The sequence below is a fragment of the Drosophila eugracilis genome, unplaced genomic scaffold (assembly GCF_018153835.1).
Source record: "Drosophila eugracilis isolate 14026-0451.02 unplaced genomic scaffold, ASM1815383v1 contig_1765, whole genome shotgun sequence".
NCBI classification, from domain to species: domain Eukaryota; kingdom Metazoa; phylum Arthropoda; class Insecta; order Diptera; family Drosophilidae; genus Drosophila; species Drosophila eugracilis.
The window spans coordinates 223,640-237,265 of record NW_024572605.1 but is presented as its reverse complement, the minus strand read 5'-3'; the positions used below and the strand labels follow the sequence as shown (position 1 = coordinate 237,265).

Sequence of the window (13,626 nt, the reverse complement as noted above, 5' to 3'; positions counted from 1 at the left end):
GGATTATCTTGTTTTGGCGGGGCGTCATTTTTTAGTAAATTACTTTAATAGTATAAACATAATCATTTGTACTGCGGCTGCTGCTCAGCAAGGCAGCCAAGTACATGGCACCATTCAAGCGCGAGCTGGATGCTCACATTTCCCATCGGGGAGAGGGGCGGGCTTGGTTGTAATTTCATTCTAGTTACGAAGCTGTGATCGGTCGGATCACAGTTATCTGGCTAACAGTGAAAAATTGAAAATGGTACACACGCGAGGAGTGGGCCTGTGCTCGATGATGTCTGATGAGTCTAAAAAAATATTTAGAACTAAAAAATCGATGCGCTGAATAAAAACGTGTTTCCTAAACATCATCATCAATTTGTCCTATTCCATGGGACTTTTCCGCTTTCTCCCTGCGAGTTCAAAAGGTGAATTAAATTAAGCTGGAAGCTGCGATCCACAAATTCGAGAACTCAAAACGCAGCTGTCAATGTTTCTCCCTCTTTAACAAAAAGGTGTCCCTGGCAAGGACCTCATTTAAATTTTTAATCAATCTTATTTGCATACGCCGCAGCCCCATGTGTGTATACATATATCGCTTACCTGAGCACACAATATCGGCAGACAAGGATACGCGAGGATCGTCCGAAAGGGGATTAATTCAAGCAGCTGGATGCTGTGTTCCCTCGGAAAGGGTTGAAGCCCTCTCTGCGTCTTCCTCAAGCCGAAAATCATTTCGCGTAAAATTCGGTTTTCATAGGGAATAAAAAATGCACACAAATTTAAATAAAACAGCAAGTAAAGTGTTGCATAAAAGAAGAGAAACGAGCGAGGGAAAAGCGCGAAAACCACGAAAATATCTGCATAATTTATTGAAATTTCGTGCCACAGACAAAGGAGTCGAAACGGTACAAAAACCAAGAGCCAGGCACCCTAGTCCGAAATTGCAAGAAATGTGTTTCTATTTTCCCGCTGCTCGCTGCTCGGCGGTGCTCCATTCCGCATTATCCTTTCTGGCTTGTGTGCATTTATTTTTCATTTGCATGAATTTTTCATTGTTTTCCCAGACACGAAAGGAGCTGCCGCTAGGATGCACTTAACGCTCCATGGGATCAAGGACAAACACGCGATATTTGTCAGCGGGAAATCAGCTTGCAAATCGAGCTAAAATAAGTTGGGTTCTCGGTTCTATAAAGACATCCATCCTTTGAGTAAGCTCCGGAGGAGCATAGGTAAATATTTTTCGTTCTAATGTAGCAAAATCCATAACATTTTCTACTAGACTCCGACGTTTTTGTGGGAGAAGTGTAAACAGATTTCCACGCAATTTGTTGTCACTTGACGGACAGGCTTCTAAAGGGAAACTGCATTTAACAAGATAGATATTAGAACTAATCAAATTAGTTTAGGTGTATAATGCTGTACTAGAATATATTCCACGAATACAGAACAATGGCCAACTGCTTTCTTATTATTGAGGAACGAGCTCTCTCGATTCCCGCAAGGCCATCAGCCATTTTCCACGAATTTGGGGGTGAAGATACTTAGATTTAATCGAAAGCTAAATCCTTTACACGAGTGTGTCCATATCCTAACAACAACAATGGGAACGCATGCCCACCCACCACTGCATTGGGCTAGGAGAGGGTGGCCGCCCGGGTTGGTGGTGGTGCGCGGTGGTGGTATCTTTGGCGTCGGTGGTTGCTAAATGCAATTTATCATAAAAAGCAAGAGATAGAAGCTAGAAGCTTGAAATTGAAGCAGACGACCCCTTCGAGGAAGGGGGTGCACTAAGAGTCAAAGTTCGTTGGAAACAGAGGGGTGGCGAGGGCAGACATAGCAAACATGGCACACATAAAAACACCCACACACAGCTCATCTAATAAGACGCATTTAGCGTCTGTCAGTCTCGAGTGTGGAACGGAGGGCAGCCGAGAAGAAAGCAAATAGGAAAAGTTATGGAGCTGTAATAAATTGGATTAGTTCGAGAAGCGCCGCCATTTTGTCTTCCACGCTGAAATTTATAAGCACACACATACAGCAGGAGTGGGTGGGGGAGGGGGAGCGGGAGACCTTAACTACACATTTTGCAGGCCGCACGCTGTTTTTCATTTGGAAGGGATTAGCAGGGGCTTCAGGGGGACAAGGGGCAATAACAGGAGTGCGGGAGGAAGGAGGGCCCTTGAGAGCGCCACTTTCATTGAAGTACTCACTGAGGGACTGAAGAACTGAGGGACTGGGCCACCGCCATCTATCTGGCTGTAGGCTACGTGCCAAATCAAAATCAGATTCCCATTACTTTTTCCTCAACTCGCTCGAATTGCACTTGAATTTGCATATGAAAGCGATTCCGTTTTTCCTTTGTCCTGCCTAATATTTGGCACCTTCACATTTTTGTTTTTTAAATGATTCAATTCTGCGTTTTCGCTTTCAGATTATCTGTCATGTGAAATGCTTTCCCCTCGGCAGCATCCGACCTCGGCTTTCCCGCTCTCCCGCTTTCCTGATTCATCAATTGAATTCAGATATGCAAATTTTCCACCTCTTTTCAATCCTATCCACGCCGATAATATTTCTTTGAGCAGCTGCCTTAAATAGAGCTCATATTTTTCTATTACCATATGAGCTATTCATTTTGCCGCAGGCAATGAAGTGAATCATAAGTTTTTTGGCTTGTTCTTGACTGTTTATAAGTTTTGATTTTGGAATTATGCATTTTAAACTGAAGAAAAATATAAAGTATTGGGTAACTATAGGAGTTACCTTTACTGCTAATTAAATTGAGTAGAAAACCCTATAGGAAGTTACCTTAACATTCTGAAAATGACTTGCTTTAATGTGATAGATAAGTGGAAGCTTTCAAAACTAATATTGTTTTAACTCATCTATAGTTAGAGCATCACTGTAAGTGTCTTCTTGAACTGAAACTTAATTTGTAATTTACATCAGTCGGAGAAAGCCGAAACCCCTTGCGACGGCTATATTACTTATCCCCAGCCCGTTCCTGCCCGCTGGCTGTTAATTTATTTAACGGCCGAGCTTCTGAGGCCGCGCTTACCCCACATATCAAAGCTTCGTTTGCCATCAAATGGATTTCATTTTGAAATCCAATAACTGCCAAAAGGAAACATTCTCCAGCCAGGACAACCCTTTTAGTCACTATCTACCCGTGGCAGCGTGGTGTATATATCGTAAAATGAAACATTTTCGGAGTACATAATGTAAGATGCTGTGTATGTGTGTGTGTGTAATCGTATACAGACACTGTGTATTTCGCACTTTACGCAATTTTTCCCCGCCAGCGCGAAAAGGGTTGAAAGTGCGTATGGACTTGGAAGGACAAACACCCCAACAGCAAGCACACGCACACGCTCTGCGGCGTTGCCAGACTGTCATCACGGGCATCCCGCCTTCATCGTTCCCTAGCACCGCCGTCCGTCCTGAAACCCTTTCTTTGACGGACTTCGCTCGGTGTTGGCGGCGGCCATTATTATTTTACTTTCCCGCTCTTTCACTCGCTCCGGACCCCCACTCCCCCGAGGCTTGAGTCCGCAGCCTCGGCATCCCCTTCGTTTTCTTCGACGTTTTCGTAATTTTCTTAAAAATATTTTGGCAGTAAACTTTCTAGATTTAAGCCCTTCCTTCCCCTCAACTCCCAAGGACCCGGCAAACCATTCCGGAGGTTTTGTGGTTTGCACGGCTTTACGGCAGCTCCCACCAAACCCTTCCGCTGCTCCACTCACCTCCTCCTTCTGCCCACAACTGCGACCAGGGAACTCGCGTTTTAATCTCATTTTATGAAATGAAAATTTTTCAATTTTTCGACAAGAGATAAACTTTTTCTACTTGAATGCGTAATTACTCGGCTTTCGAATGAAAATGCTGTGAATTTTCGTCGGGTTCTTTGCTGACTTTTGTTGGTCACCATTGCCGCTGGTGATGCGAAGCTGAGCTGCCGCCCCTGCTGCGGTAAGCGTCGTCGTTGCCGCCGCCGTTGCCGTTGCCACTGTATCCGCTAGCGCTGATTTCCATAATGGCGGACGATAGAGGCATAACTGTTAAGATTATTAAAACGAGCACAAGCTGAAGTACAGGCTGACTTATGATGTGGTCAGTTGGCCGCTCATTATCACGTTGATGAAAGGGGTCACCGGGGGCAGGAGCATTAAAAGCAGTGGCTTGTATACAGAAAATCCCTTTCCCATGGTATAAAAGATCGGAAAAGCGAAATAAAATATATTCACAGTTAGAAATGTAGTAGCGAAAGTAATGGCAATCTAAAAAATTTTTCAAGCACCCTGTGCCTCTATATGCAGCCGCATGTGGATAAAAACCCAAAAAAAAGAAGGAAAAGCCGAGCAAAACGGAAAACAAAAAGTCTGAAGATGGTGAAAAAGTTTTCCCTAACTTTGTTTTTGCTTAATGAGCAAACATCCATACACACGTTTCGCCAGAAAACGCATTAAAAAATGCGTTAAGGGCGCGTTGCCAAGGGCCCAGAAGAACAAATATTAATTTCTTGGCGTAAGCGGCCTACGACCACACACACAAGACTCACAGACATGCATTCTCCAAAAAAAATCAAGTATATTTAAAAATGTTTCGGATTTTGGGGAGTTCGAAGGACTCCAGATAGTCTAGTCAGGGGTTGATTCGAATGATGCCCTGCACTTTTTGGAAGTGTCGAGTCTCTCGACTATCCATTGCCATATAAAGTTAAAGGGAAAAGCTACTGTATTTCCCGGACTAGATAACTCGGTTTACATTCTCCTTAACTGCACTCCCTCTTTCTTGATTAAATAACTAGTTTTAAGATGCATGAATTTATTTCATCCAAGGGCTGTTCGGTAATAATTTCTCTACAAGAGTATTCTATGCTCGACCCTAAGTGTTTTTTTATCTTTTTTTTTGTTTTTACCTTTTTTTCTTGACAGAAAGGACGAAAAATTCTCCAGAGCAAAACGTTAAGAAATTAGCATCGGGCAGTGGCACTGCAAACACATGTCGCGTTGGGTGTTGCCTTCCATCGCTCGCCACCCCCCATAAATCCTCCCGCTGAACATCTCCTGTTCCTCACGCACCCACACTTCGCAATTGACATAAATTATTTAGACTCATTTAATGTGCCGCTGCTGAAGCATCGCTTTTTACGATTTTCAATTTTTATTTCGCTTTTCTTGCCACCCTTCAAATGCCTTTTTGTTCCTTGCCTTCGTTTAGTTTGAGGTTTTTCTGGGCAAAAGCAGCGAGTTTTGTCGGAAAATGAAAATAATGTGTCCCCTGTCGCCGCCAGACGCGACTCTCAGACTCGGACTTGATGTGGATCTTGTGGATTTTACGGATGAAGCATAAGCGTAGATACCACTCTGGACCAGCTGTTGGTGCGCGACTCGCTGCTGGCAAGCGATAATTTTCCAGAAAATGTGTGCTTTAGAGGATAATCGAATCCTAAGAAACCATTATTAAAGTTCTGCCTTCCCCTAGTAATATTTCTCATGTCCTTTCCCCTTTAATGAGTCTATTAATCTGAGCTAGCCAATGGTCAAGCGGTGTAACCCTTGACCCTTCCACCAATCCAAAGCTAATTACCGCCACTTGAATTGATAATGAAACTCACGTCATGTTTGCCTTGTCACCCAACCCCTAATAACACGCTCGTTAATTCGTGTTCACACTGACCACACGGTAACCAGGAGGGGAACGCGGGGCAGAACAGGAAGTGACCAGGCGGCCAGTCCGGTCAACTGGTTTACGGCTGACCCGCTGACTTCTGGAGTGTTTGTCCTGCTTTATAGTTTAATTCTATTTGGCTTTTCGCTTTGGGCAGTGCATAAATTAGCATTAGCATTATCCGCAGAGGCCATAGGGGGATTTTATGGCGGTCATTGGGCAATTACCAACGTAATTGATGGGCAAATAGCGCTGCCCGACACTGACCCTATTTTTGCGTAAAGGGGAAACCACACAGTAAAAAATGGGACAATGAAAGTCATACGCCTTTTATTTTGACGGGCCAAGACATTTTGTTCAGAGTTCAGGTGTTGGGCACGTTAACAAGACGGTCCGCAGCTGCTGCAGCATCCACCCCCGCAGCAAGGTCCGCACGGTCCACTGTAAAACCCGCACCGCGGCGCGAAACAGCGGCCACTGAAGCAAGGACTGCAGCAGGGATAGTAGCAGGTTCCACAGCAAGGTCCGCAACACATGACGAGGTCGAGAGTGTTCTAGAGGCACCGAAAATATTATTGGGAAAACACAGTAAAACCGTTTTTGTTAGCTTACGTTTACAACGAAAATCCAAAACAAGAAACAATAAATTTAGATGTTGTCGGGTTCAAGGCCGGTGTAAGACTGAAAATATGTAGCCCGTAGGGGCTGCACACCAACTTGACAGATGGGAGAACCATGATCAAGGCTAATGTGATGTAGAACTTTTGTGCTTAAAAATATTCAAGTAAGCTGTAAGGAAAGTCACTTCGTTTATGGGTCATAGGTTTGTAGGGCAGTTTCCTTTTGCCATTAGAAACCCATTTATGGCGACGGTACAAGCCGGAGCAAGCAACCTTCGTCATGTTATGTGACCAAAACTTAGTTAGTTTTCATTAATTTCCAGATATCCCAACCTCTAATAACCCCCCAGCTCGTACACTGTTACACTTATGCAAATTGCCGGCATTACGAATATTAACAAAATCCCAGGCACATTCTTGGATAATTAACAACCTTCATGCCGTCCATTAACCTGAACTCATGTGCCAAATGTGAGTCCACCACTTGACCATTTAGCGTACCCGTGCGTGGCACGCGTCCTGCGGTCGTACAAATAATGCCAGGCCTAATGACCACTACGCACTTCCGCCTCTGGCCTAAGGAAGTCAAGGACTCAAGGACATGGGTATTTTCTGATTCTGGACATTAACAAATATTCAAATTGCACTGGCCCAGAACAGTCGCCAAGGTGTGTCGCATATTAAAAAGTCATTTTCCAAGCAAATGAGTTAACATTTTCCCTTTGTCGGACCTACTACTGAGGGAAAACTGAGTAGGAGCGAGAAACGGGACGGAAGCACATGCTGTTCGACATGAGCTTGGACGGAACTGCCATACGTGCCGGAAATGCGTGATTTTTGGAGCAGTAACGAATTATTTCCAGATCGATAATTAACTATAACTCATGCCTAGAAGTGGGGAGAAGTTGCAGAGACTACTTATAGATGCGATCAAGGATAAAACTCCTTTTCTCAATGTACTCTTTTAGCACCAAAACCAATGAAAATTAATGACTTTAACAGTTTAAAAATCTCACGATAGCTTCTTTATTTTGCCATACTGCTGGGCGTTTTGCTGTTTTTCATTTAAATTCTGATTCATAAGTTTCGGCAAACGTCAACTACAAATCCTTGAAAATCATAAATATTCTAAACGGATTCCATTCCGTCTTCCATCGCGGTGCCTGGTTCTGCCCCCGACTTCTGTCACTCACTTCTAACAATTTTTCGATTTTTTACTTCTGTTTTTTCAACTGCCTATGAGGCGTGCAAGCTCTGGCAGCCTTAGCTTGAATTGCGGCTTTGAACATCACCTCGGGATCGATTCGGCACTTCTCCGGCTGGGGGCTCTGGTTGTGTTTGTTGTTCGGGCTTGTCATCTGGCTAAGCTCTAAAAATTAATGATGCGCAGAGCATTCGAGAGTCCCTGCTGTCATTGGCTGGGCTGGATATCCAGGATATATGTAAGTATGCAAAAAAAATTAGAAACAAAATTCACATTCGCCGCTCTAAGCTGCGGCTTAGGTTCGCCTGCTCATTGATGAAAATTAATGAGTGTGCGTGTTGTGCCCAGCAAATATTCAAAGGAATATTTTCGGAGATTCTCTATTTGCTTCCTGCCCCGGGACCTAGCTCGTTCTCAGCTCTCGCGCACTCGCCCCACAACGAGCCGCAGACTCAGGCAGCGGACTAATTTGCATAATTACAGCCCGTAATTTTTTCTTTTCTACTCGCAGACAGAAGTATACACACGGACTGCCTGTGTGCGCCCTTCAGCAAAGGGACGCAATTCCTTTTTTGTGTACGGCATTTTTTACTTGATATTTGTTTATTACGCAACCGAACACACGCACTCACACACATTGGCTTGTTCAATTCCTGATTTCCAGCGAACAATGCGCCACTATGCGTTCATACGGGAAATGCTCAGCATAGGGAGAGCTTGACAATATCCTTCACATCCGCCTTTACATATCCACCTTTAAAATAAATACTCTCACGAAAATGATTTGGGCGAATGTCACTCAAACTTAAACATACAACAAAAATGAACGTTACATTACATCGAGAATGGGAATAACTTTGCTTTCATTATACTATTTGTCATAAAAATATACATTCTTAATAATCTGATGGTTGATTTCTTACAATATATTGGATAGGTTTTATAGAAATGAATGGCAAAGAAACGAACTATGTTGTAGCGCCACTTACCTTAATATTCCATATTTCCATTTCCATTTCCTCTGCGTGTATATATATTTATGAGGGTATGAAAGTAATTTACAACTGGATAAGTCGCACAAGGCACACACTAACGGATTCACTTTTACCGCGGATCACTTTCATTTTGGCATAAAAACTTAATTCACCATTGAAACTGTATATACTGGACACAACTGAAAACACAGTCCTGTGATCACTTTTATGTATGCTTTTATCTAGTTTTAACCCTCTTTAGGAGTGCAATTCGTTAGGATGGAAAACTAGAATACCGAAAAAAGAGAAAAAGAGGATTGTTATTAAGTAATATTTCAAAAAACTGTTTCATTCATTTGTGATCTAAAAAATTCAAAAATAACTGCATTTGAATGGGGGAGACAGGAGTTCATTAAGCTTGGCTTCTGGCCAAAACTATTTCTTGAGCCAAAGAAAAAATAAAAAGACAAAAAAAAGAGTTAAAATGAAATCAGACATTAAGGGCGCCATAGTTTATGGGTATTAAAGCTAGCTCAAACTTACTTATTTCATGTCAAATGAAATCATGAAATGTCAAATGTCTTAAAATTATCTACACAAAATGGTAATGATTTGGCAAATGATTAAGTAAGCTTAAACTGAGTTTGGGTAGTTCATATTTTAAGAAGTACGATTCTAAACAGATTAAAACTCAATAAGAACTATTTTAGTTTGTATAAATCAACCAGAGTCCATGGGAAATATCATTAACTTGCTGCGTGGCGAGAACAGTTTTCCCGCTCTCATCCTTGGCAGCTATGTACGAGTACATACATATGTACGAATGCAACCCTCACAGATATTTTCCTTTTTTCGGGGTACATATTCAGATTTTTAAACTAATTTCAAGACGCGCTCTTCTCTCATTTGGCTGGGCTTCCTCTCAATTCAAGGATGGAGTCGTCGGACTCGGGACAATCCGGACTGTGGGTTCATTCCACTCATTAGCATGTGCTCGGCATCGGCGTGGGGGAAAACAGGGAAGAAGGGCAGGAAGTTTCTCTTGTCTGCTTTCTTCCTTTAAATTTATCGATTTTCCTGGATGGCTCGCACTGCTCTTTACCGTTAGTACCTAATGAGCTGCACTTGTGCTCCGATTTGCTCGGACTCTTCCTGGCCCGGGCGTAATCATTCAACTTTACTGGCACCGCTGATTATAATCAGCATAATGTGTACTCTCTTACACTTCAATAGTTCACGCCACGGATCAGCGGAGCTCGGCTCGTCCTTACCGGACCCCTCCTGTCCCACCTGACCTGCGGCATCGATGCGTAGCGGCAATGGAAAGACGCAGCGGACTGGCCAACGCTCCTTTGCCATCTTTCTTATAGGCTCTAATAACCGTAATCAGGTTAACGTTAACGTTCAGTTTACCTACTGATTTGCTGCCACTTGGCAGTCACTCCCATTCCTATTCCTAGGCCAGCTCCAGCCACGGTTCCTGCTCAGTGAATGTGTGAACATTCAGAGCCTAGTTTCTGCAGAGCCGTTTAAGTTTGCAGAATGCCCCGAAGCCGCTAATACAGAAGATTTCAGATACTCGATTTTAATCAAAATGGTGAAGCTGAACCGTTGCTCCGTTGACCAGCCAATAGACCTTTCTCCCGCACGTTAGCTGTTTATATAATTATGATATTTGATTTAATGACGACTTGCTTCCGAAACAATCCAATCAAAAAATTTGATTGAAGTGGGCGTCGCCGCAACAAAACTGCCAAGCCAACTCCTGCAGCCTGCCAGGCGTGAAACTATTCCAAAGGTCAGGCGGCTAAAAGAGTTCCTTACACTTGCTAATAGTTAACCAGCACTGGGAATTGTTTTAGCTGATTTACTGTAATGGGCCACACCAACTGCCTTGTGGTTTCCCTGCAAATTTATAACTCCCCGATCAACCCACTCGCACTCACATGGCCAGGCGATCCCTCGTTATTAAATTCTTAATTTGGAGTCATTAGCAAGTGGCTAGGGTGTCGAGTGAGCAGGGCCAGTGTTTCGATACTCCATGTTGGACAATGAGCCCAGCTGGCTTGCAAGGCTACAACAGGGCCAAGAACACAAGTCTCCACTGTTCCTCGCCAAGAGCAAAATCAAGGCGGCAGAATTTAATACCCATATATCGTTACCAGGCGGCTACAGAACAGCAGTACATGCCGTATGTGCTGGCCACAGGGATCCGAGTTCAGAGATCCGGGATCCGATCTGCGCACTCCTCCTGCCTGCTTTTGATTTTTAAATTGAAAATAATAATTTTGCGCACTCAATTTTCAGCGATTTGTCAAAACATTGTTTATTGTCGACGCCAAGTCCCGATTCTCCTGGAAGACTCCTATGCTTGGGACCGACTCCACATCGCCCTGCCGCTGCTCTCGGTACTCTCTCCTCCACTGCGGCGGCGCACTTTAAGTTAATTGAAATATTTCAGCGATTTTCGCCCTGTGGTTCCTTCTACCTGCCGTCGTGTGTCCGTCTCTGGGATCAAAGGGGATTCCTCTCTGCATGCGGCTGCGATCAAAGAGCTCTTTGCATACTCCTCTCGGCTGCCTCGCTGGCTGCCTTTTAATAGAATTCAACGCTCATTTCTATCGCATGCGATTTATTCCGACGATTTTCGGTTCACGAGTCTTCTCGAGTCCCCCGCCACGGGTTGTGTGCAGAGTTCAATATTGATTTTTATTGCCATTTGACCGCTAGGCGCCGTATTGCTTTTCGATTGACTGATTATTGCTTGTGGAAAAGCCAGCCAGTATTGATATGAGAAACTATGAAAAACAAATATTGGAAAGCGATTTATTCGGACTCAGAGAATCGTGAACGGCGGCTGATTAGCTCTGCTAAGTAAGAGAGCTTTGTATTTGATGATAGCTATCAGAAGATAACCACAACTCCATCGAATTACTTTTGCAGGACTCAAATGTGTTTCAGAGAAGGCTTAGGTGTTGGTTGTTTTTTCACAAACCAGCGATGGTTGGGAGCCTGTGCCCCTTTATTCAGAGCCCTCTTGAAATGATTAAGTGCTTCATAAGCTTCAGACCAATGTCTGCACAGCATCTAGTCACTTGCCCAGAGGCCTGCTGAGTACTTTCTACGGTAATCCTGGGCTTTGCAGCCTACAAATTTGGGGTTTGTTAGTTCTCAGGACTGCACCTCATGCCTAGCCCTATGAGGCTGCCATCTGGCTTCGCGTTGGCCAAAGGCGTGCTTTCTGTAAGTGTATAAATGTCATACGCTGCTTCCACTGCGGCGTCCGGCTAAAAAATTGTACACAATGTCAGCCAGAATTCAGAAATCTGCCAACGCCCCAAAAGTTCCTGAGCCGTCGGAAGGCAGCGCGTAAATCTTTTGCATAATTCAGTGCCTGCTTTTTCTTGTGCCTCTCCAGACCCACTTGAGGGGCCACTGCCACCTCCCATCCCGGCGCTGGCTGTCACACCAACGGCCCATACCACCACCACGCACTGTCCCCCGGAGTTCCTGTTTGTGTCCATCCAGTCGAGCTGGCGGAGAGCCCTCTGTCTGTACCCATTCTCTGGCAGCATCTTGCTTGGTGCTATAGCCCGAGCCCTAAACAAATCCTCGGCTGTCCTTTCTCTGCACTCAAACCACCCAATCCACCCAACCCACCCTCGGCCTCATCCTGGTCGCGTGCGTTTTATAGTTAAACATGCCACCCATTTAATAATCATCCCTCCACGTTCCTGTAATGTCGCAGCCACATGTAAATGATTTACTCCCCGCCCGCCCCCGCTCGACCGCTGTCCTACACTTTGCTACTTTCTAGGACTCTGCTCTCGGAGATGCCCCCCGCTCCCGCAGACGAGTGTACATATATACACTTTTTAAAACTTATCCCAATGCTCCTGACGGGAGCGTGCTCAGGACCGCGAGTTTTCCCTCGGTCTCTCGGGGCGTCATTTGTATAAAGCGAAGGTGAAGGATTTTTCAATTCCCGTTGCTGCCCCTTGCCTTACGTGCTCAGTCTCTTTGTCTTCCACTGGTGTGCCACTGTGGAATGAACTGCTCTGAGAGCTTCTAGTGGGGAACAGGGCAGGCTTTTCCCCATTATTGCAAATGCCAATTTATTTTCATCTACGCACTTCGATCCTTCTTCATTCGCCTTAATTTTTATTGCATGTAAGCAAGTCTGGTCTTTGGGGGAAGTTATTTTGTTAATGGCGGAAAAGTGGGAAAACATTTTGAGCACAAGACGTTGAAAAGGATCCCTATTCCTTAGTCCTAGACCTTCAGTCAACATGGGAGTGAATTCGTCATAAGACGACATTTATCGAAGAATCTCACGTGCAATTTAACGAATTTACCAAAACACTAGAAACACAGCCCGAATCTTAGACAGCTTGGCAATCTTAGGTAGACGGTCATAGCTACGCAGTAATGGCCAAAAGCCCAGGCGGTTATTTCGCCCTCCTTCCAACAACACAACTCTAGCAACTCGAAGTGGAAGTTGCGCATGCGCAGTTGGCGTTCTGCGGCGATGATATCTGAGTGGAGGCTTCGATGCCCGCCTGGCACGAAACATAAACTCGCCAGCCTTAAATATAATATTTGTATGCGTTATGGGCTCATGCGGTTGCAAGGGGGCGCGGTGGGGAAAAGTACTGAGGCAAGTCGTAGGAAGCAGTTGCAGAAAGGCTTGTTAGAGTGGAGTTGCCCTGACCGGGGCTGTGGCCCCATCGTCATCATCATCGGGGCCTAGGCAGGCATTGAGTTGTGAATGCCGGTTCTCTGGGTCCATCCTGTGGAGGCTGGGACATGGCCGTGGAAGCCCTGGGGTCATTTAGCTTCTTAAATGTAATCCAACGTGTTCGTGCGGTGTTTTTCGGCAACACTTTGCAAGTGATTCTGGCACTTAAACCTGGTTGGATCTGCTTCCTGAAAGCATTGTCTCACAGGCTTTTCGAAGCTGCATTACCAGGCATCCGTAATACACCCCTGAAAGGGAGTTGTGCCCAAAACTGTACAGCTCTTGACATACCATCTTGTATGAAACTGGCTTATATGATCACTTCTTCGGACACCATGGCAACCTTTGCCTGCTCAGTACCAATAAAATAATATCGAATACTGAGTGTGAGCCAAATGGCGAGCCAGATGATCGCCCAAAGCTCTGCCCCAGTCAATT

General features: G+C 44.6%; 1 protein-coding gene across 1 annotated transcript; it reads right to left on the bottom strand.

The window, feature by feature from the left end:
• Positions 1-5,965: 5,965 nt before the first annotated feature.
• Positions 5,966-6,398, bottom strand: LOC108107241 (male-specific sperm protein Mst84Dc). The gene is made up of 2 exons (XM_017214659.2): positions 6,265-6,398; positions 5,966-6,206 (listed from the first exon to the last, which is right to left on the bottom strand). Exon 2 carries the CDS (start codon positions 6,186-6,188, stop codon positions 6,033-6,035), a length of 156 nt encoding a protein of 51 aa, XP_017070148.1. The 5' UTR covers positions 6,189-6,206; positions 6,265-6,398; the 3' UTR covers positions 5,966-6,032.
• Positions 6,399-13,626: the final 7,228 nt, after the last annotated feature.